This window comes from Nannospalax galili, unplaced genomic scaffold, assembly GCF_000622305.1.
Source record: "Nannospalax galili isolate Female #2095 unplaced genomic scaffold, S.galili_v1.0 scaffold1331, whole genome shotgun sequence".
Lineage (NCBI taxonomy): Eukaryota > Metazoa > Chordata > Mammalia > Rodentia > Spalacidae > Nannospalax > Nannospalax galili.
In genome coordinates this window covers 234,682-259,179 of record NW_008330679.1, presented here as the reverse complement: position 1 = coordinate 259,179, position 24,498 = coordinate 234,682, and the positions used below count along the sequence as shown (strand labels likewise).

Below are 24,498 nucleotides of genomic sequence, written 5' to 3'. Positions count from 1 at the left end.
TTGGTCTGGATGCAAAGGATCAGGAAGAGGAAAGGTCAGCCCCGGCTTCCAGGAAAGAGGTTGGGCAGTAGTGCAGCCCAGGGAAGCAGAGGCAGGTGAGGGCGGGGCCAGGCCCAGAAGCAGTGCTCCTGGGGCCCAGAGAAGGCACTGGGTTGGTCTGGATGAAAAGGATCAGGAAGTAGTATTGATTCCCCAGGTGTCTGGGGCCCCAAAACTAGGAATGGCACAGGGCCCAAACTAGGAGTATAGAGGGGCGGGGGGGGGATGGAAGGGTGAATGAGGCTTAGGGAGTCCCGGCGCAGAGAGCTGCGCTATAGACTTACCCCAAGAGGCCTGAGGATAGTAGTGCAGCAGCATATTTTAAAATGAAATGGGGTCTTCTTTAAGGGGTAAAAACTCATTCGATTTTATGTCTTTCAGTGTCTATGAGTTCAATATTGTATAACCATCCAATATTAATTCAACTGTGAACCTTAAAATTTGCAGCCTCTTTTAAAAGAGATGTATCCTTGCTCTGGAAATTGTTACTGAATATGTTAAAGCTGTAATGAAAAAAACAAATTTTCATAAAAGCACACATATGATTGGATTCTAATTTTGCTGGATCTATGTATACATGCTGGAGCGAACAGAAAGGCTGTCAAAGGATGGGGCATGATCCTTGAGAAGTAATTGGTTATGATTATGGGTGACTTCTTTGTAAATAATTTCCTACTTGTTGGGATAAATGTTCTTTTATTGACGTTTGTTCTGTTGTTCTTTTTTGAGACAGCATCTCCCTAGCCCCAGATAGCCTGGAACTCATTATGTACACCAAGCTGGCTTTGATCTCACAGAGGCCCACTGGCCTCTGCCTCTTGGTGCTGGAATTAAAGGCATGCAGCATACCACCCAACTTTTTTTTTTTAAAGTATTAGATTTTTATTGAAGTTAACAGCCCATAAGGTCAGTCAGATAAAATTGTAATTCCAGAAATACAAACTACCATCTGTATTAATGTGCCATCTTTATTCTCCAATGTCAAAAATATACATGATATGTAACAATTCTTTAGAAAGTCAAATGCACTATCCATTTGTTTTGGGTAAGAATTGTTCATTCCAGGGAATCCATGCTAAAAGAACCCTGTCTTGGTTGTGAATTAGCAAACATTCTTGTGTCTTATGTTAATCCGTCTTCCTCAGTTTCCCATAGTGGGCTGCCATCTTGATTTCCCAGTGGTAGGGTCCATTTGAAACTCTTCAAGCTGACTGGGTGTAAATGATTCCATAATGTCTCTGTTGTACAGGCCTTTTATTCCATATAGGAATTCACATGTTTGTTATATAAAATACAGACCTTCCCAAGGGATTTCCTTTATTCTCAAAGATAAAACTATTAACCTTCAAAATGGCCCACCTGGAATAAAAACTATTTATTAAGAACCATCAGCAACTAAATTAATTTTAATCTTGTAAGCTACCTGAACCTAAGGCTCCACCACTGGTGCCACTACATAGCTGCGGCATCATGGACCCGGAAGCCTTGGCCATGGCTGCTCTGCTCCCCCAAATGTAAATGTTCTTTTTATAATAAAAATGTTATATTTAAAGATAAGAATGGTCCAACTGTTCTCTAACTCTTGGAGAAATAAAGAAGGAACTGGCAAATAAAGGAATGAGAATAATAAAATGAATTACTATAAGAGAAACCCTTTATATATTATTTTTCTACTAAGCAAAATTCACAATACAGCCACAGAGCTCAGTGAACTCTTAGGCAGGGATGGGGGTAGGCTCCTACATGCAATAACTTTTCAAACATTTGCAACAGATAAACTTTAAATTTATTATACTGAAAAAAATTCAGGAGTTTTAGCATGAAACAAACCTGACTTCCAATTATGGTCCCCTACTTAGTCCCATGATCCTACACAAGTTGCAGAAGGAAGCTAGTATCTACAATTATAGCATAGCTTAGTTGGCAGAATTAAGTGTCATATATGAGAGTGGTTTGGTGTCTATGGATCCCAGGATCCTACTACCAGGCTGCATCAGCAAGTCTGAGTTTGAAGCTAAGTATCTGAGTCTTTTAAAAAGCTCCATGGGTGATTCTACCATATGGACAAGGTAAAGAAACACACATCTAACTCAACGTTTGACACACTCTGGGCACATGATAAATATTAGATGGCTGCTTTACGTGTATATAGGATTTCTATCATTTTTCATTAAGGCTGTCATAAGCTGTTTCATTAAACATAGTGATAAGATCTGCTCAAGATGAGCAACTCAGATTTTTCTTTTTCTTTTCTATTTTTATTTTTTGGCTACGAGTGGGAGTTACAGTGAATAAAGAAAACTAAAGTGCCATTTACAGATTAAAGAATGGCATTTAAAGATTCAACATGAAGAGACCCCAAAGGTCTCTGACATGTAGTTATGCATAATTAGGCTGAGACAAATGTGAATCATTTCTACTTCACAATGTGTAAATCACCAAGTTGCTTAGGTGACCTGTGTATTTCCTCCACTAGGAGGAAATCTCACACTAGGCTTTGTTAGACTTTGTCTCAATCAGCAGACAAGATTTGCTCCTTATAACATGACCTCAAAAAAAAAGTCAACTGCTAATTTAGAAAGATATTTGCAAATTTGGAGAAATGGAAAAGGTCTCAGAAAATGTTCTAGCAAATGTCAAAGGTCTATTGTACAATCACATTTTTCAATAAAGGAAAGGTCTTGGCATATTTTATAAATGGCTCTCAGCAATAAAAATAAAAGGCATCATGCAAAGGTCAGGGTGCATGGTATATAATGCCCCCCAATATTTCAATTGTGTATGTCTGCCTTTCTTCCTTGCCCTCATTCACAAGCTGCCTTTTAGGAAGGTGGCTGAAACGAGAGGCTTGGTGACTAAAATAAATGGAACGTGTGCCATACAGGGTGGTATATGCTAGCCATCTTTACATCCTCTATCTACAAAGCACGAAAGCAACAAATAGATCAAACTGTCAGCAGGTAGGTGGGAAACAAGTAAAAAGTTCAAGAAGTTATCGTGGGCCAAAATGCTGCCGAAGCCTGGGCCATCTATTACTACTGTATTGCTTTTGCCTACAGTATAAATGAAAACTACAGTACACCAACAGGAGAGACCAGACACAGGTCCACCAGATCCCATATATGTATAAATTCAGGTGTTAAGTCAGCAATTCTCTTTATCAGAGCAGACTGAAGAATTTTATTCAAATGTGCTGATCCAAATCACATGGTGGGAATTTACCTTTTCTTTAGTGGTTAACTTGGTGTCCCCCATATTAATGGAAAGACTATATCCTGCATTTCTTCATGTTTAGAATTTATGCATATGAGCTAAGTATGAATAGAAATATGGACTTGTTTAACTCTAAAAATATTTACTTATTTCAAACTTAAAATTAAATATATCTACATGAAAATGTAGTGTTAATAAATGAGTCAATTTGCTTGAGTGACTTAATAGACATATGCAAGCTAAAGTTATCACTATTTGAGATATTAAGGGTTTTTTGTACTTTTAATATTTATTTTAGTACTTAATATTTTTTATTGAATTTTTGTGTATTTCATACAGAACATCTCAATCAATCTTAATCTTATCTTTATACCCCCTTGAGGCATTAAGTTTTTAAACACTGACAGTTCTGAACAACCTTTTTAAACACTGCAGGTCTCTACAGCCCAAGTTCTTCTGCTCCAACAGGCCAGTGTTTTGGGGGTGACTGCTAATACCCTTTTTCAGCCATCCTTGCTTTTTCTATCTGTCCAGATCACAGGGTCTCCAGGGTCCAAGGGAAACTCAGCCTCTTTCAGAAGCTGCACTTGAATATGCCAGTACAATAGACTTTCTTTACTGAACATGCTTACAATTATTTAGCACAATATCTGAATTTTATATACGGTAAAACATGGCACTTTGCATACATATTATTTTATATCATTTTAAAGATTTTTCAAATGTGTATCATTCTTATCTATCCAAGAAGACTACAAACTTCTCAAACTCATATTTCAAATAGGGCCACACCTTGAAAAATGTTTTATCTCTTTCCCCTAACTAAGCTAGCCTAATTTCAAGTTGTTTCAGATATGTACACTAGTGCTGCCCAAAGGTGAAAGTAATTATACATGCTACATTTCAGTCATCCATAACAAAATTAGATAATATTGGGTTAAATCATTATTTAGTCGAAATCAAGTAAGAATTAAGCAACTGCTGTTAAAATTATGAATCCAGAGGCTGAAGAGACGGCTCAGTATTTAAGAGCACTGGCAGCACTTCCAGAAGACCCAGGTTTGAGTCCCAAACCTACATGGTGGCTAACAACTGTCTATAACTCCAGTTCCAGGGGATCCAATACCCTCTTCTGCCCTTAGTGGGCACTGCATGCATGTGGCACACTTACATATATGCAGGCAAAACTCTTATATACATAAAAGAAAAATAAATAAATTTTAATTACAAATCACTGGAGCTTATAATAAATAGAAATGTTTTGATGCAATGATTTAAAGTTTAAGACTACATCATATATTTTATTATAACTGGTAATTTTTAAAAATAGAAAAAAACATCACCTCATATAAAGGTTCTTTCCTCTTAAGTTGGCAACTTTTGAGTTTGGATTATTCTAGTATTTTAAAAAACAGTAAGACATGATCATATACTGAAAGGTTCTATGATAAGGAATACATGTGAAATCACTCATAACAAATATCTATCAGGATAATATATAATGCTCTGAGAGGAGTGTGCTAGGATGGGACTTAGTATTACTTTTCTGGGAAATTTTTAAAAATATTCAATGCTCCAAGCAGTTGAAAAAAAAATTCAATGCAACTAATATTGAGTCTCTTTATTTTCAGGGTAACCGCCCCCCATTCTCAAGAAAGATATAATCTAGCAGGAATGTAAATCAAATACACAAATGGTAAAAATTAAGGTACTCAGGGCAAACTTTCTCCAGTTAAAGAAACAGCAAATTTGTGCAACATTACATAACTAGTGTTACGTTCTTAAGGTGTAACTTGACAGTTTTCCAAGTGTTCTTAGTCTGGGCAAAATAGACTCTAAAGAGAAACACTCAAAGTCCTTTCCTTGCTTTGTCTCTCCTTACTCCATCATGCTTGCTAAGGCTTTTTCCTTAACTTTATGATATTCTGAACTTCATATATGCCCACCTGTGCTAAGTACTTAACAGATGGCAGCAACGCTGAGTTTAGTTCAATGTGTGAACTTCAGGGTGATTTACTACATTATAATGGTCATCTGGTTTAACAGAAAGCTTCCTTTTCACAATTTATTGATCTCAGAGGCTGAATTACTTCCTTTTCTGTTGCTGCGATAAAATACCATGACCAAAAGCAACTTATAGAAGAAAGAATTTATTTGGGCTTATAGTTCCAGAGGGAGAGTCTATAATGGTGGGGGAGGCATGGCAGCAGGTGGCCAGAGTAGAAAACTGGCTCATCATGTCTTCCTATACACGGAAGAAGCAAAGAGAGTGAACTAGAAGTGGGGTGAGACTAACTCTCAGAGCTTGTCCCAGTGACATATTTCCTCCAGGTACAGGGGCCGTTTTTCATTCAAACCACCACAGAGGCCTAGAGCGATGCTGGGCCCCTTCTGAGTCTTAGATTTCTTTTCTAAAGAAATACTCTGGACCAGAGAGACTCTAAGATCCTCTTGATGCAAATTTAGTGCCTGTTCACCTGAACCTCCCATTCCCTCCCAAGAAACCAAGTCTATCCTCAACACTCCAGCTGATGCCTCCCTAGCCTGTGCCTGCTCCTCCTGTCACCTCAGACAGCATCATAACCACCTACCTGGGACCATTAGCCTTCTACTATCTGGCCTCTTTTTTCCTTTCTTTCTTTTAAATCCTTAAAAAATTATCCACCTCACTCTTGTTACAAGTGTTTTGTGGTTGAAACTTTAGCTAAAATCATACTACAAATGAAAGAATGGTTCCAATAATGGTAAATGCATTTCTTCACCTCAATGTCTGCTCTTATTTTATACTATACATGATAACTACTGCAGGGAGTTGTGAGGGATTAAGTGAACTTAGGCATTAAAAATATTTAGTGCAATACCTGACACTTTGTAAACACCAAGTTAATGCTAGCAGGTATTACCGTTTTGATAATCATCAGCATATTTCTCATTTCCTAGTATAGTGTACAGGTCCCAGTCCACATTTCTAAATGAAGTAAACAGAACCATCTAATTATCTGGTTTTCAAACTAAGGCAAAGGAGATCACCTGTCTGTTTCCCCCACCTTGGTTTTTTGAGACAGGGTCTCCTTGTAGCCCCCACTAGCCTGAAACTTGCTATGCAGACCAGGCTGGCCTCGGTCTCACAGAAATTTGCCTGCCTCTACCTCCCAAGTGTTGAGATTAAAGGCATGCACCACCATGCTCAATGTACACCTCTTTTCTTTTTACTGCTATATAGAGGGGAGCGAATCAGGTACCAGTTCTAGCTGGAAAAATATTATTACTTGTGGTTGTTGACTAGCATTTTGAGTGATGACTAAGCAATATACTCAGTGTACAGCAAAGTCAAGAATCAGTTTCTAGTATTTTCTAGATTGCAGAATAGAGAATTTTAGATATGTACCCTTTTCCACTATAATCTCCTAATTACCTTGTTTACATATAGGATGATCTTTATTAGTAAAAGATGTCCTTCCTCTAATAATAAGGCCATCCCTTAATAATGAATGTATTTCATGATGTCAGAAATATCTTTAAAGAAAAAAAACATCAAATAAAAACCATATTGTTGATTGAATGGAGTACACCAAAGTTACATGGCAAAGTAGCACAGAGAAAGAAAGAGATAGACAGAGGAAGAGACTAGAAAGAGATGGAGACAGAGACGGAGACAGGGTGGGCAGAGGGAGAGAGCGGGAGGGAGAGAGAGAAACAGGAGAATGAGCACACCACTTTATTGCCTTTCCACCAAGTTCCACAGACATGAAGAACTGTACCTTTCATGAGCTTCTACGAGCAGACAAATAGGCACTTAGTATTCACTGGCAATGCAAAAATGAAGCCCACAAGTTCACATCATATTAGTCATAAACTACAGAATTTCAAAATCACACTAAACTGACAGTGATGACACTTTCTGGTTTTGGTTTAAAATGTGATTTTTGGATTGGTTCCACACACTGCTTTAAAATCAAGGTGCTTAGATGTAAAGAAGCTTCATCTTAGTAGGTCATACTTTGTATCTTAAAGCACAATAGACTCTAAAAGAACAACAGTGATGCCATTTAGGGAAAGAAGTGTACATTTGTCTATTTTTTTCTTTCTTTAAATGTATATGAGTGTTTTGCATGCATTTAATTAACTGTACCTGTGTCATGCAATGCCTTCAGAGACCAGAAGAGGGCTTAGATAAAAAGCACTTATTTACTCTGTGATTACTGACAGTTATTGAGACAATATAAACATTTTAGATAAACTTTTACAAAGAAGAGGGCATTGGATCCCCTGGAACTAGAGGTATGGACAGTTGTTAGCTGCCATGTGGGCGCTGGGACCCGAAACCAGGTCTTCTGGAGGGCAGCCAGTTCTGTTAACTCCTGAGCCATCTCTCCAGCCCTAACCTTCTCTTACCTAATGGTCTTGAACATTTATGTTAGGTAAGGTCAATTTTATGACATACAACAATTTCAATGTGAAGATGATTATTTGTCATAGGTCAGCATTATATTACTATGGCTCACTAGAAATCAGTGTACATGTCACTTTTATTTTAAAATGTACATTTTGAGATGAGTGCTTACCTTCTCTTAGACGGTCCACCACAAAAGTAAAGCCAGTAGTCCTTGGATGTAAGACATACTCATATTTTTGAAGTCCATTCTTCTCAGCAAAATCATTACTTCGAGCCTTATTATTTTCTAAACAAAACAGTAAAAAAATTAAAGGAAGATAGCATAGCGAGGTAAGGAAAGACATGAGGAATTTCTTGGATAAAAATAGCACTTACATGTACTATATTTACTGACAGTTACTGAGATGATGCAAACATTCTAGATAAGCCCTTAAAAAGACCCCAATCTACTGGAATTAAAAAAAACATAACATGGTCACAATAGACTTCATAAATTCCTTAAATTTATATCCAAACCTTTAAAATTCTTAGAAGATTTTACCAGTCAATATACAATGAAAACCAAGATATAAATAAAATACTAAGATAAATTTTTCATTAAAAATAATCATTATATAGTAAAAATTGAAATAATATAAAATGTTAATAAGACTAAAAACTAACAAAAGAATGTAGACATCCAGAAGAAATAACCAGCAATCTAATATGTCAGTTCAACATTTTTTTAACCTAATAATTTAGGCTTTCAAAGCAAAGTGAAATATCTGACTTGCTCAAGTACAGAATAGCTAATATTACTAACCAAAACCACTGCACAACAGAATGAGCACATGATTAGCACATCATGTACAAACATCTGAACATGGTTTGGCTGAAAATAGTTACAAAGACAAGTAGATATTCCAATTGTTGGCAATGACTTCTTTTTCCATTCCATGAGGTAACTTCACAAATTCCAAGAAGAACCAAACCCATTATTCAGCAAATTCATTTGGAAAATAAAGTGTCCAACTGCTAGAAGAGATCATGAAATACCTTCTGATGAGAGCAGATGTTAGAACCTGCAACTCTCAGCTGTATTTGGAAATTTAGACTAGCACAAGAAAAATATCTATATGAAGACAACTTTTCTAGGAGTAAATTTAAGATTGGCGAGTCCACTAATTCTCCAAAAACCACAGATGTATTCCACAACACTCAAATATTCAACAGACATTCTTACAGAAGGTATTACATCATTTTCTAATAGAGGCAACTGAATCAAATGCCCACAGCTTCCCCAGCAGTTAAAAGGAAAGGCCTGGCATGGAAAGCAATGAGCTACTCTCTACTCAAGAATATCCTGGGCAGGGGGCTATAAAACATGTTTCTGTTACAGGCAGCACACAGGCCTCAAATGGTATCAGCAGCCCCAGAGACACCAGAGAAATGAATAGTAGCTAACTGCTCATTAGTTTGTTCTTCCAGTTTGTCAGTGACTCTGGGGATTCTGAAGATGCAACTGAATTCTTTTGCAGATCTGAATAAAGTATTCACAGTTCTAAAATGTACAGTCACAATGTGGGAAGGTGAAAATAATCAGATTTGTCTGGAGATTTTCCTTCCCCTTCACTTCATGTACTCTTCCTAGACCATTATTATTAGTAACTGCACTAGCATTCCATTTTCCAACCACAGCCTCCTGCCATCTCACTCCCCATGACTTTCCCACTCCAGCACTCCTTCCACCCACACCCACAGGACTGTCAGCCACTCTGATCTTCTCAAGCCAGCCTGGCATGTTCCAACCTCAGGCCCATACAGCTGTTGTTCAATTATCTAGGAGGTCTCTTGCTGCAAACACAGTCTTCTCCTTTGTGCATTTGATCCCTACTTAAACAGAAACTTGGAGAGAGGCTTGTCCTGACCACTGTGCTCCCTTCTGTTACTCTGTCTCTTCATCCTGCTTTACTTTTTAGCACACTTATGACAACTGTATATATCCCTACTAAATGATTAGTTCTCTCATATGATTTAAGCTTCATAGAAGGGGATTCATTTTGTATATAAATTCTAGACACTGGGAAATTTATTAAATACAGAAACTTTAAGTACAAGAGTGTTAGAATGTATGTAATACCACTGTTAAATCCTGAAAATACCTTTCCTTTCCGAATCAGGGAAATTGAACTAAAAATTTTGGTCTAACAATTTTGATGACTAATCTTGTGTTAATCTGACAAGGCCTCATGTGCTGAGTTAGTTTTAACTGTGAACTTCACATAACCTATAACCACATTCGAAGAGACTTCATGAGGAATCATGTAGATCAGGTTGACCTGTGGGCATGTCTGGAGGGGACTGTCTTGACTGCTAATTGATATAAGAAGATACAGCCCATTGTGGGTGGCACCATTCCCTAGATAGGGTGTTCTGAACAATATAAGAGAGAATGCTAACTCAGACCAAGCAAGCAAACAAGGATGCATTTGTTTGCTCTCTGTGCTGGCTGTGGATGTGATGTGACTAGCTATTTTAAGCTCCTGCCTTGACTTCCCCACAATGATGGATGGTGGACTAGAATTGTAATCTGAAATAAACTCCATTCTCCACTTAATTGCTTCTTGTCAGGGTATTTTATCACAGCAACAGATATGAAACTAAGCTACCACCATATTAGTATTTGGTCAAACATTTATTCTAGAGGATTTGGTGAAGATTTTTTTTACATAAAATTAATACTTCAATCAATAGACTGAATAAATGTTTGTCTATAATATGATTAGCCTCCTTTAAATCAGTTGAAAGCCTTATAAACAGCAGTGCCCTTATCTGCCGCAGAAAGAAGAGGGACTTCTGCATCGAGACCACCTTCAAACTCTGCTGTTGCTCTTCCTCAAGTTCTACCACCCTGGCTGACCCTGAACTTGCCAAGTTTCCACAACTGCAAGAGCCGCTTCCTTAAAGTTAACCTTACTATCTCTCTCTAAGCATATCTTACTGGAGCTACTTCAGAGAATCCTAGACACTAATATAAAACTACTCAATCTTTTCAAAGGACAAATGATGCAAAAGTTTATAATATTAAGTGAAAAATGAAATGGACAAAGAAAAATATGATCTCAATTTCAAGTTTTAAGGTTTTATAGGACTCTGTGTGCATACACACAAGCACACACACACAAACACATATACATTTATACATATTTCAATGAATGAGTGCATGTATGAAAACTGTGACCAAGTGATGACCCAAAATGGCCCAAAATTCAGAATTCATTTATGGGCTAAAGAATTATAGTAACTTTTGTGTATGTTTCTGTCTTGAAATTTCTTAAGATATAGTACTCCCATTAACAAGAAGTTATAACCAACTACAGTATATAAAGACAGAATGTATGTAAAATCACAGTTAAATGCAATAATTTGAAAATCTGCAAGCAAACTGGATTCAGAGCTTAAAGTAGAATATAAAATGTTCTTTGTGTTTAAAAAAATCCATATACTTTTTAGATACTTTTTCTAATTTGGAATAATTTTGTTAGCCTGTTTTCTAAAAAAGAAAAAAACAAAGAAAAATCTCATTGTTTTCTTAATCCAAGAAAATTACCTGAAGAAGTTTGTTTTTAAAAACAACTTAGGGCTGGAGAGATGGCTCAGTAGAGGAGAGCACTGGTTGCTCTTGAAGAGGACCCAGGTTTGATTCCCAATATCCACATGGAAGTTAACCATCTGTAATTCCAGCTCCAAGGAATCCAGTGCCCTCTTCTGGCCTCTGCAGGCACTACATACACAGGTAAACTTACACACATGTTTGCAAAACAGTCATACACATAAAACAAAAATAAAAACAATTTAAAGTTTTAGGACCAATTTTTTTTATATGACAGATATTTTGGCTTTTGCAAAGTAGCCTTAAAAATCTAAGTACCATTTTAAGATATAAAATTTTCATGTAGTGCTAGGGACACAGTTCAGAAGCAGAGTGCTTGCCTAGCATATGTGAGGCCCTTATTCAAACCACCACAGTCAACACTCACTTCAACATTTGTGCAACATACATTTTTCATTTTGACCTCTTCTGGAGTAATGAGGTAATGAGTCCCACAAACTCCTATACTCACAGTGCAAAGTTAAGAGTTGCCATTCTTAATTCAGCATTAAAAGATTTGGAAGACAAGCTCATGTTCCTCCTTGCTATATATATTATGATTTTTTTTAACTTCCATTGTATCCTGCTTTGATATGTGTTCCCTAATATAGCACACCACCCTCTGCAAATTCTGCTGTATCATTCTTGAAGGTATCAACTCATTAAATTTGTTCTTTTGAATGCTTTCTAGAAAACTGTTTCTTGTCCAGCATTTAACCAGAAAAGTTCAACATTTATCCATCCCCAGTCTGATCTGTAAAAATCAACTGTGGTTTAAATAAATGCAAAATCACTAATTTAGTTAAGTATGACAGACTGTATAGTGTTTTATTAGTCTTTTTTGATATCTGGTGAGGTTGAAAGATCCTAATCATGCCCTCTCATGTCCTTTCTGCAACTCAATGATGGCTCATTTTTCTTAAGGAACAACACCTTTTCTGCCTATATTTAGGATATGCTTTGGCTATCAGGAGGAAGGTCACATATTAGCCTAATTAAATAAGATTTGAAACTAGTTACTCTTGAATTCTTTTCTTATATGGAAGAAATCGAGGAATAAAGGAATAGTTACAGGATAAATACTTTGGAAGAGAACTAAAGAACACATAGACAGGTAGGAGAGGACCAACTGTACTTAAAACATGATTTTGAAATTTGAAATTCATCTTATATAAAAATAAAAAAACTGACATTTAAGGGATATATTTTAAGGCTTAAAATATAAAGCTCTAGGACAGCAAACATGAATAATAATGACCTCTTGTGGTTGCCTCTAATAAATTCAATGGGATGGAAACCAGTAGTTCTAGGTCTGATGTACTAGCTGTTTTTTTTTTTTGTTTGTTTGCTTTTTTTGGTGGTAGTTTTTGAGGCAAAACCTTGGCTACTCTAGAGCTTACTATTTAGCCCAAACTGACAGTGAATTTGTGACAATTCTTCTGCCTCTGTCTCCAAAGTACTGGAATTACAAGCTTGAGTCATCAGATGTAGTTTTTGGTAGGGGATGAAACTGGGAGGAGTTAGTGGGAGAAGTGGTGGGGGTGGCTGTAATCCTAACACATTGTATGCGATTCTCACAAGTATGAAATTCTCAAAGGACTTAATAAAAAATACTGTATTAAAATATTTCCTTTTCCCTCAGCTTTTTTCTCCCCTCTTGGTACTAAGAATTGAACCAGGGCTTCATAAGTACTCTACCACTGAGCTATAGACCCAACTTTTTTTTCAGTCTTTATTATGAGACAAGCTCTCATTAAGTTGCCCAGGTTGGCCTTAAACTCATTCTGCAACCCAGGCTGGTCCTGAACTTGTGATCTGCCTGCTCCTTCATTCTCCTGAAAACTTTCGATTAAAGGCCAACCACCAGGTCTGGCTTGAGATGCCATTGATTAGAGTGACTTCAGGATTCATCCATTAATTTTTTAATTAATTATTTTTATGTGTATGAGTGTTATGCTTGTATTATGTAAGTGCACCCATGTTGTGCAGTGCCGCAGAGGACAGAAGAGGGCTTTGGATACCCTGGAACTGGAGTAACAGAAGTTGTTAGCTCTCGCTCCCATGTAGGTGCTGGGATTCAAACCTGGGATTTTTGCAAGAACAGCCAGTGCTCTTAATGCCTGAGCCATCTTTCTAGCCCTCATCCATTAATTTTGCTAATATTCAGATACTTCATCCAGGACTAGGTGATTTCTAAGTTTTAAAAATTCTGTGATCCAAACCTAGACTATCTTACCTGTGAGATCAGTCCCTTCTGGAAATATGAGGAGTTGAAGTGGTTCATGGATGTCACAAAAATAGTCAATCATGTCTTCAAAATGGCTCTTATCATCCTTCCACTTCCTATGAATAAAGATAAAGGCAGCAGCTTGCATGGCCCAACCTAGAATGAATTTAGCAAATATTTGCATATAACTTCAACAGCAATAGCCACATATTATTAAACATAATTTTCAGGTTTTCAATTTTTACCATAAATTATTTGCTATCATAATAAGCATTCTATAACACACCATAAATTTAGCACTAATGTTGGGTTAAAGAAATAACATATACACCAGAAAACATTTTTAAAGGAGTTTGATACTCCTGGGGCTTACAAAATTCTTAAAAATGTCTTTTCAGCCAAAGCTCACAAATAACATATCAAGGCACTATTACTTACCAAGTAATAAGCAAAGAACTGTTCTCAGGTCATGTAGCTATTCTCCAGTACTTCCTTTTCTGTACTCTCAAACTAAATGCAACTGCTGTTTTCAAGGGTAGACAGTTTAGATTTACTTTAAAGGAATATTCTAGAATATGCATATTCCTCAGAGAGTATGCTCTTTGTTCCTAAAGAGGTAGCCTTGATGAGCCTGTCTGTATTTCAGATGTCTGCCTATCTTTCTCTAGCCACAGTCTCTAAGGCTACTGGAGAAGATGTCTGAATCACAGAGCCAAAGCACAGTCTGTGCAAAAGTTCTCAAAGCCTGAAAAGTGGAGGCCCAAAATGGTAATTCTCTAGGCCAATCGAATGTCTATTCTGTCTCAGAAGTTTTGTGTAGGGCCATGGGGAAAGCAAAATGTTTGTAGTATAAAGTTAAATGAACAAGAGAGTAGAGACCATTAAGCAATAAAGACAGTATGTGGGAATCAGAGCCAAAAACTCTTGTAGTTGAGTCAAGACACATAGGGCATGCCAGGCTATGGATCCATCTTCAGGATGCTCATGAGAGTCTACCTCTTTTACTGCCATGTAATAACTACAATACTCTCATTATTTCAGTAGGTAGAGATGAGTAGTAATGTCTTTCAAACAAGTAGCACTGTTCTATAATGCATGGTTTACTTATCTACTATCCTGTTATAATTTAGGTTAAGCTCAATCTGAGAACTTCTTTTCTTTACTAGGAAACTTTACTAAAATCATATTTATTTGGGGTAACTTTTCTTGACATTTTTCATGTTTCCTGTGTTAATACTTGTTGGTTTCTTGTCCTTCCCCATTTTTCTCCCTTTCTGTGTTTAGTTGAAATTAAGTTTTCTGTGCCTCTTTGTTCTCTAATGGAGAAATCAGCAAATTAACTATGAACTAAACTCAGTTCACTGGTTTGTATAGCCCAAACATGAAGAGTAGAATTGTTTTTTGAAACATGGTAAAATTGTATGAAGTTAAACTTCACTGTTTATAAACAAGGTTTTCTTAGAACTCAGCTACACTCATCTGTTTACGTATGCTGTAAAGAATTCTTTCATGTAACAATGTCAGGGAGCAATCGATGCCAGAGAGACAGTATGCTCACTATGAAACACTGACTTCCCCTCTTTACAGGAAGTATACTGACCTACATTTGACTGTCTTGGAAACAGTATACCCCATTTGGTTCCTTTGGTTTTTCACCCTTCCATCTTTGGTAAGCATGCTTAAATATATAATTCTATCAACATGAGTTATCAATCTTCCCCAACCAAAATAAGAGCATCCTCTTAATTATAATATTGTTTAAACAGGAAGACTTTAGTTTAAATTTAATATTTAATTCTTATAAAGTAAAATAACAATACCAAAATTTATGCTCAATCATTGTCATTCTTATAAGATTTGTAGAAATTATCCAATAGCTCCCAGATGTTATGACCATTCCAAGTCATTCCTTTAACTTGACAGAATTGTATTTTACTTTTTAATTAAAAAAAAAATTTAATTATTTTTATGCCTGAGGAGGCCAGAAGAGGGCATTGGATCCCCTGGAACTGGAGTTTGGGATGGTTATTAGCAGCCATATGGCTACTGAGAACCAAAATTGGTTCCTCTGCAAGAACAGTCAGTGCTCCTAACCCCTGAGCCAGCTCGCCAGTCCCGGCAAGAAAATGTTTTTAATATTTAGACTTGACCCTATGTTTGCTGACTTCTTTGTCCATGTCCTCCTGTTAGTCCTTTCTTTTGAAAAATGTTTTGTCCTCGCATTCTTGAAATGTATTTTTGGTTCTTAACTTTGAAGAATGTTTTGGCTAAAAATAGAAATTGAGGTTCCAAATAATTTTTGCTTCAGAATTTCAAAACGACTTTCCATAATCTTCTATCCTTTAATATGGCTAAGAAGAAGTTTGAAATTGACCTCATCTGTGCAAGTAGCCTAGTCCCATCCCCTGAAGCTTTCATGATTTTCTCTTTGTATATTCCAATAACTGAGTTTATTTCAACAATAATAATTTTTATTTTCAAGGTTTATAACTGGTTCTTTTTCACACCAGGCATTTTATGAGTAAATAGTATAATTACTATAAAAATAATATTTGCTTAATGCTTACAATGTGCTTGGTACTACTCTAAGCATTTAGTTAACTTAATTTTCAAGATAATTATAAATAGGTAAAATTATTAGCTCTATTGTATAGATAAGGAATTTTGAAACTCAAACAACTAGTAAGTGGAAAAATTAGGTTTCAGACATGTAGTCTGGCCCCAAAACTATTTTTTATTTGTTTTTTCTTTTCTTCTTTTTCTTTTGAGATAGGGTCTCACTATGTAGCTGAAACTGGTCTCAAACTAACTACGTGGGCCAAGCTGGCCTTGAACTCATAGCAATCCTCTTGCTTCAGTTGTCCAGAGTGCTGGACCATACTTTATTGACTTGAAACTATAGTATCAATGCTAATGTTTTAAATCATTGTGAACTATGTTCTAAACAGCTTCCCTATAATATGCATTTGACTTTCTCTATGGATATTAATTATGTAAAACTTAAATCCTCAAAAAATTATTATTCAGATTAGACTTTCATTTCTTTCAAAATATTAGACTCCTTAAGGCTGTACATTCCCTTCAAATGTTTATTTATACTGTCTTCATATTTGAAAAGAATGTTCTAGGGCACATAAGAAGGTTTAGGGGATAAAGGTTCTTGCTACCAAGGCTGATGACCTGAGTTCCATCCCTGGAACCCACATAGTAGGAGATAACCTAGTGCTTCAAGTTGTCCTCTGACTCCCCCCACAACACATGCGTGCACGCGCGCACACACACACACACACACACACACACACACACACACACACATACACACATACACACACAGTGCAATACATGCATGCACACACACACAAATATAAAAAATACTGATAGAAGGACTGTATTTCTCCAATTCAAGTGAGACTACAGTCCCCTTGGGGAAAGAGAATGGCAGCAAGATCCATGGGGCTTTATTGTTAGTTTTCTCATATTCTGTGTATTTTCCAGACATTCCATAGGAGGGGGTAAAATGGCGGAACCACACAGCCTCTACTTGCCTCTGAAAATGCTCTGATTCTTCCTGTAGACTCTATGCCTTCTTAAGTTCCACTTTACACAGTACCAATGTTTTCAAATCTTTTTTTTTTTTAACTTAAATCTTTCTTTTCATACAAATCATAAGAACATTTTAGAGGGCTGCTTTTTTCCTCCCATTTTACTGTCACTACTGCAGATTTTACCCATGTTTAAAGCAATACTCAGATTTCCTTAAACTTCCTGAAATTTTAGTGAGATTTACTTCAAATTTTTATGAGCTAATTAATGACAGTGCAGCTTATAAATTAAAATTAGCCTATATAACTTACCTTTTTCATATTTTCCCATTGCAAGGCATTATATTTAACCTAAATTTCTCCGACAAGGGCCAGGCCTTGGATAGATTTATAGAGATAGCATCTGAGGGTACTGGCTAGCCCCACTACCACCATCTTCTTTATAAAGTCCTTTATAATGCATTGGCATTACCTTCTCAAAGCAGATGTGAGTTACCCCTGACCACCTCCAGTGTCCTGCCCTAGTCCATCATTTTAGAACTTAGTTGTTTTTCTTTTAACTTACCTTCCATCTTATTAAGCTGTAGAACTGGCTAGAAAAAAAAAAACCTATTCATTTGAATGTATCTTTAACATGAAATGTTCTTTCTCAATAGAAAGTAAGCTTATGCACCATTATTTTTTTCTTTTACATTTTAGGACAGATGGCATATAGTTAAGGGAATCATAAAAACATCTACACTACTCATCTGGTACTCTCAAAATTGAGCCTTAATGACAGTGTAGAATTTGTCATTGCTGCCTGCACATCCATTAATTCCTATGGTATCTGCTATGGCCCTATGACTAGAACACCAGAAATGAAAGTTGCTAGAAACTGCTCCTTGCAACATTGTTTTCAATCCTGAATAGAAGCCCTGGATGCAGCCAAGGAAATGCTACCCAAAGATCTCTCTCTTACCAAATGAGAATGAATAATATGAACAGATGCAAACAGTATGAAACATGGCATCACAAAGATCATGAAAAACAAATATTTTATTAAGTGGTGCTTATATAAGACTAGCTATACAAATAAATTCAGACATTAACAAGTAGTTACAATTCTCAGAACTTAGACCTCAGTCAAGATGTTCAGTGCTACAGAGACAAAGTCAGGGAAGCTCCATCTTCCTGGGATTCATATGACAAATTAATGCCCTCTACAACCTCCTTGTAGAAGGATTAACTTCTACAAAGTCTGGCTTTTCAAAACACTGAGTGAAAGCAGGCAATTTTATGCCCTTTTTCCTTCAAGAATCCTCCAAAAACATTGTAGTAGGCCTGCATTAGGTTTAATAAATGCTTTTGCACAAAACACAAGCTAGAAATCAAAATGTAAAGTGCATGCAGGGAAGTAAATAGTCTTTTAAAACAAACTTCATTCAAAAAAAGAACTTCAAACTTGTAAAACCAAAAAACTAAGGAAAAGAACACATCGCAAATTCCACTATACAAAGGCAAAGGCTGATATTATTGTATCTATTGACAGACTCTTCTTTGTTTGACAGTGAGGATTCATATTCATTGACAACTTTTGCTGACAAGATGAAGCCTCTCATTTGTGATGTAATTTGGGAGTTCATGGCAACAGAGGATCAAAACTTTTTCTCATACTTTGAGACCTGCCCTTGATCAATTTTCTAGATTCTTTACCATCTGAAGGATCTACAACACTATCAAAACTATCAAAACTGATTCCTAGGATAAGTATATCACTAGCTCTCCAGACCCAGATCCTATAGGAACTAGAGTGTAGTCAGGAGAGTCATTATGAACCCCTCCTGAACATGTCTATGTGCTATTTCTTGAATTGCTAATTATGTTATGTTATTGAAAAAGGCCAAGTGAGGAGGTATCACTGCAAAGCTTAAGATTGGAAAATTAACTTAGATATTCTAGTGATCCAAAAGTAATCATAATAGCCCTAAAAAGTAGAAGAGTTGGGGGGGCGGACTAAATATCAGCATGAAACTATGTAAAGACTCAACCAGTCACTGATGCCTTTGAGGATGGAGGAAGAATCCACAAGCCAAGGAATGTGACTATCCATTAGAAGCTAGGAAAGGTAAGAAAACAGCTCTTACAGAGAGCCTACAAAAAGAAACTAGTCTTGCCCATTAAATTTCAGCCCAACAGGACCCAAAATTGACTTCTGGTCTTCATAACTATAAGAAATTTGTAACTTAAGTGCTTTATTTAGGGCATAAGTACAGGAAAAGAAAAAAACTAACAAAGAGCCCAATTAAAGCACAGATCTTAGTTTCTAACTCCTTTCATCAATCAGAGAAACTAAGGCTCCTGGAAGAAATGCTAGTTCTAAGGCTGAGGCAGGGAGAAACATAAAACAGACCTGGGGAATCCTGAAGTATCAGAAGTGAGTGAAAGGAACAAAATGAGGGTAAATAAAAATACACAAAAGTCCGGCGTGGTGGCGCATGCCTTTAATCACAGCACTCGGGAGGCAGAGGCAGGCGGATCCCTGTGAGTTCAAGGCCAGCCTGGTCTACATAGGGAGTTCTAAAAAAAAAAAAAAAAAAAAAAAAAACAAAAAAACACACGAAACAAAGCAAAACAAAACCCCCCACAAAAGTCAGCCTTCCAGAATTTCCAGTGTCCAAAATAGTAATGATAGTACTAGACTATAGCCCAACGAATACAATGAAGAAATATGTTTTGTTACTGGCAGAAACAGTAGCACAGGGGAAAGCAGTAACTTGGCAGTAGAGCAGCCTGACAGACAGCACTCAGGTGATTAAGATGAGCATCACTAATGACAGACCCCTTCATACATGAACCTCTGATATGAGAAGGGCTCTTGCCTCTGTGCTATTTACTCCCCAAACTCACGACCTGCTTAATGCAAAACACCACACAAACTAAACTGAGGAACATTCTACAAAATGTCTAGTACTCTTCAAGAACACCATGTAAAGCAACAGCACACTGACGCAAAGGGGAGGAAGAATAGAGAGATAATGACTAAAAGCAACGTGATGTCCTCAGTGGTATCCTAGGACAGAAAAAGACATTGATAGAAAGATTAGTTAACAATACAGCACCAATCCAAACTGTCTGAAAATATCCTACTGCTATAAAGACATTTACACTATGAAAAATTGAGTGAAGAGGAGGGACACTCTCTACTATTTTTGCAAATTTCAATGAATATAAAATTATTCCAGAATATCTGTTAGTGCAAAAGTCTGTTTGATGAAAAAATATATAAATAATAGTCATTTTCCATCTAATATCAAAACCAAAATATTTTCCCTTGGAATTCACTTGTTGGGCTACAATTCTTGATTATAATAGTTGAAGATTGTCAGTAACATTTTAAAAAGATTTTACATTTAATTATGTGTGTCTGTGTGAGATTATGTGCCCATGTGCAATGCCCACAGAGGCCAGAATAGGGCATTAAATTCCCCTGGAACTGGAATTCCAGAAGGTTGTGAGCCACCTGACATAGGTGTTGGGAGCTGAACTCAGGTCCTCCACAAGCCCAGTGCCTACTCTTAACCACTGAGTCATCTTTCCAGCCCCTGTAACAACATTTTAAAGATACACTTTTGACATTATTTTCACTATGGAAAAACTCCTTTAATTCTTGGCTACATAAGGTGCCACTGCCTGGTATTCATCACACAATGGTGTATTACTCAGAAATATGTGACTTCAAGCATAAGGAAAATATTTGTTGTAAGATTTATTATGATACGAAATGAAGACAAGGGGCTGGAGAGATGGCTCAATGGTTAAGAGAGCTAGCTGTTCAAAAGACCTGGGTTGGAATCCCAACACCCACATGGAAGCTAGCAAACATTCATAACTGCAGTATCAGAGGATCCAACACCCTCTCAGGTCTCTGCTGGCACTGAATGACATGGGTACACTTACATACATGCAGGCATAACACTCATAAAATAAACAAATTAAAAAAGAAATGAAGATGAAGGGAAACACCTAACTTTTAAAAATGACAAATGCAAGAAACAGAGAATTCATTCTGGCATTTGGTAATGCAATGTATGATCCCTTCTTTTTAAAGAAAAAGTTATCACAATTTACAAATACTTAGCCACAAGAGAAGGACAGTTAAAAACACTGGTCAATGTATCTACTAAAATTAAGGTTAGCCAATGATTATCAGGTACGCTGAGTCAATCTCTCACAACTTTTTACTATTATTGCAGTGCCATTTCAAAGTTTGCTCCAAACTAATCATTATAATGTGTTGTGCTTCAAGAATAAACACAAAACAGACAGAAAACCTTAGGGCTCACCCCAAATAATTCTTTACTGCTGTTCCTTAAATGACCATTTCAAAAGCGTACCACATAGATAATTTTAAAATGTAAATATTAATTTAGGGAGAGGAATTCTTTGATTTTCAGCAGACCTAAGGAAGCAAAATATGTTATTCATGTCTGTATGCCTCCCCATAGCCATGCACATCTGCCTGAGGTATCAGCTGTAGCTCACATCAACAGGATATCCAGTTTAAGAAATGGATTGGACTAAGTTTAGTGAATGTATGAGTAGACAACCTAGAGACCAGAGTCATTTCTTCTGACAGGAAACTGTCAAACTTCCCATAGCTCCAGACTTGTCCTCTATTCAGAAGTTAGCCAACACATACAAAGCAAAAGCTTCAGGTCAGTTAAAGAGATCTCAGTGCCATCCTAAAAACATGCTTAGCTCTATGCAATTCCAGAACGTATAATCCTGATAATAGTACCCTGGCACATAATTTAACTGAACTGAACATTTCTTCCCAAAGCTACCTCCTCACATACACCCTCAAACCATAGAAACTCAATTATTCCCTTATAATAGTCTGAATTTCTTTGGTGTCTGTTGTCATGTTTCCCTGTTCATCTCAATTTCCAAGAAACTGGCAGGAGTGGAGGGTTACTGATTCTGAGCCTTGTTACCGTCTTCTCCAACTTAAAATGTATTAGCCTTATTCTTCTGAGTTTAGAGCAAGAAACAACATAAAATTTTATTAAATTAAAAACATGTGGGCACACCAAACTAAATGGAGTCAGACACTCATGACTGTTTTAATTTTAGTGAATATGTTCTTCAAGCAGGAGCAGGAAAGAAGAGAAGCATCCCCTTCCTAAGGAGATGAAGGTTAGAGTCACAAACAGCTGCAATGCCTAGCTTGTGTAAAAAACCAGAGGGAAACATATTAATTCAAAAGCCTACTGAAAAATTACTCATGTACTATTTCTACATGAGACACAAGTATAGCTGAAGGCTGTATAACAAGAAACTGCCAGACAGGAGAAACCTCCCTTCGAGTTGTTGGTCGGGGTAGTCCAAGAGATTCCTAAAAGTGCACAGGTTATTGGCACGGTCTTTGACTGCCTTCCAGAACTTGAAGGTAAGGCCCTATTGCTGAACACAGAACTTAGAGCAATAGAGCTAGAACTGACCTGGAAGCCACCACCCTGAAGGTTAGCACTCATTATTTTAGAGAACACTATGCAAGCTGCTTAAGGGGAGCACATCAGATGATGGTCCAACCCCGCTTCAAGGCATAAGAACCACAATGACCGGCACAGCAAAGTATATTGGGACAGTAGTGGCACTTTTGTCTTGGGGGGGTATCTTAGAAAAAACCCCAAGACTGTCATATCCTTAGATAAATGTAATTTCTTACTATGTGCTAAATATGGATCCTTATATTTACAGCTAAGGATGCCAGTCTCCACTCATAAAAGAAGCTCCTTTTCAACAGATGGAGACTATTGCAGAGTTCCATAACTGGTCACACACAGACATAAAGTATCCCCATCTATGATTGAACCTCTACCACCTTAATACTAATGGATCTCATTTCTTAACTCTCAATGAAGCTCCCTCATGCAACAGAAAATAATAAACACAAAGGGCCACAAATGGCCAAAGAGTACAGAATAGGAATCTGTAAGTGTGGGTCCTTGGACAGGACTCCTATATTAAACTTTACCTACACAGGGCTCAGGAACAATCGCAGAAGAGGGGCTGGAAAGATTGTAAGAGTCAGGGGTGGAGGTACATGACCATATGGAAATAAGAGTCTTAACAGGCTGACCATAATGGAAATGAGAGTCTTAACAGGCTCCTGGGCCCTTGCTCATTATGAACTTACAGTAATGGTGACAGCATGCACAAGACCCATGTAAACTCAAACAGACAAAAACCCAGCATAGGATTGGGGAAATGGGAAGTAGACCCCAATCTTAGCCAAAGAACTATTAGGCAGCTGATTGCTGCTAGGTGAGGAAGAGCTGATCTTCTTTAAGGGAGCGAGTGACTCTATATAGGCTGACTAGACCCCAGTGGATGAACTTGCACTGAAGGACATCTGGGCACACTAACCTGTCTGGGTCTTAACATAAATGACAGAATGCATGAAATCCAGTGGGGGGCTATAGGAGGGTGCCAATGGGAAAGGGGGTATAACAATGATTAAGATGTGGTGTATGAAATACACAAAAATTCAATAAAATATACAACAAAAATAAATATGTATTCATAAAAATGTGAATAAGTGGATTAAAAACCAAGTACTCACTAGAAGCCAAGCTCTCCCTGCTGACTTCTCTCTACTCTTGTTCTAACCAACCTGGATATATCATAATTTGTGACCTTCTTAGTTTTCACCACTATAATAGAGTTTAGAATCGCAAAATCATATAAAAATTTATTTTGAAATTGTGAGATCATGTTAGAAAACTTTTTAGTTTAATTTAGGACTTGGCCAGCTTTTAAACTGCTACCTAGTATTTAGTTTTTCTGTGCTTTCCAAAAGCTGTGGGCTATTTGCTATTCAAGTGTGATTAATTAATAATCAGAAAAACTCAGAAACCATAAACTGGGTGGGCACAAATGACACACATTTCCTGGCACAAAATCACCAGGAAATGTTCTTTTCATGACATTTAAAAATTGAATACTTAAAAAAAAAATTGAATACTTCAGGGGCTGGAGAGATGGCTCAGTGGTTAAGAACACTGGTTGTTCTTGCAGAAGACCTGGGTTCGAATCCCAGCACCCAAATGGCAGCTAACAACTGTCCATAACTCCAGCCCCAGGGGATCTGACAGCCTCTTCTGACCTCCGTGGCACTGCATGACACAGGTGCACCTACCTACATGCAGACAATACATGCATACACATAAAATAAAAATAAAATTTTTTAAAAAGTTAAAAAAAATTTATGCTTCAATAATTACTATTAAGTGGTCATAAGGTTAATTATAAATAAAATCTATGTGTGTATCACCATAAGAGACAGCTGAAATCTATGGGACTTTTAATTATAAGATCTAATTTTGCTTACTGTAGCAAACTAAACAGTTTAGGTCTGAACCTAAATTCTTCATAACTTGATCTGGAGTCTAGATACTCAACATTT

General features: G+C 36.9%; 1 protein-coding gene across 7 annotated transcripts in view; it reads right to left on the bottom strand.

The window, feature by feature from the left end:
- Positions 1-24,498, bottom strand: part of Lclat1 (lysocardiolipin acyltransferase 1) — a 208,624-nt gene that overhangs the window by 77,396 nt on the left and 106,730 nt on the right. For all 7 annotated transcript variants that reach the window (XM_029554995.1, XM_008850947.3, XM_008850938.3 and 4 more), the window contains 2 exons: positions 13,516-13,662; positions 7,818-7,934 (listed from right to left, as the gene is read on the bottom strand). In XM_029554995.1, the coding sequence (XP_029410855.1) occupies positions 7,818-7,934; positions 13,516-13,662 (264 nt within the window). The remainder of the gene's footprint in view (positions 1-7,817; positions 7,935-13,515; positions 13,663-24,498) is intronic.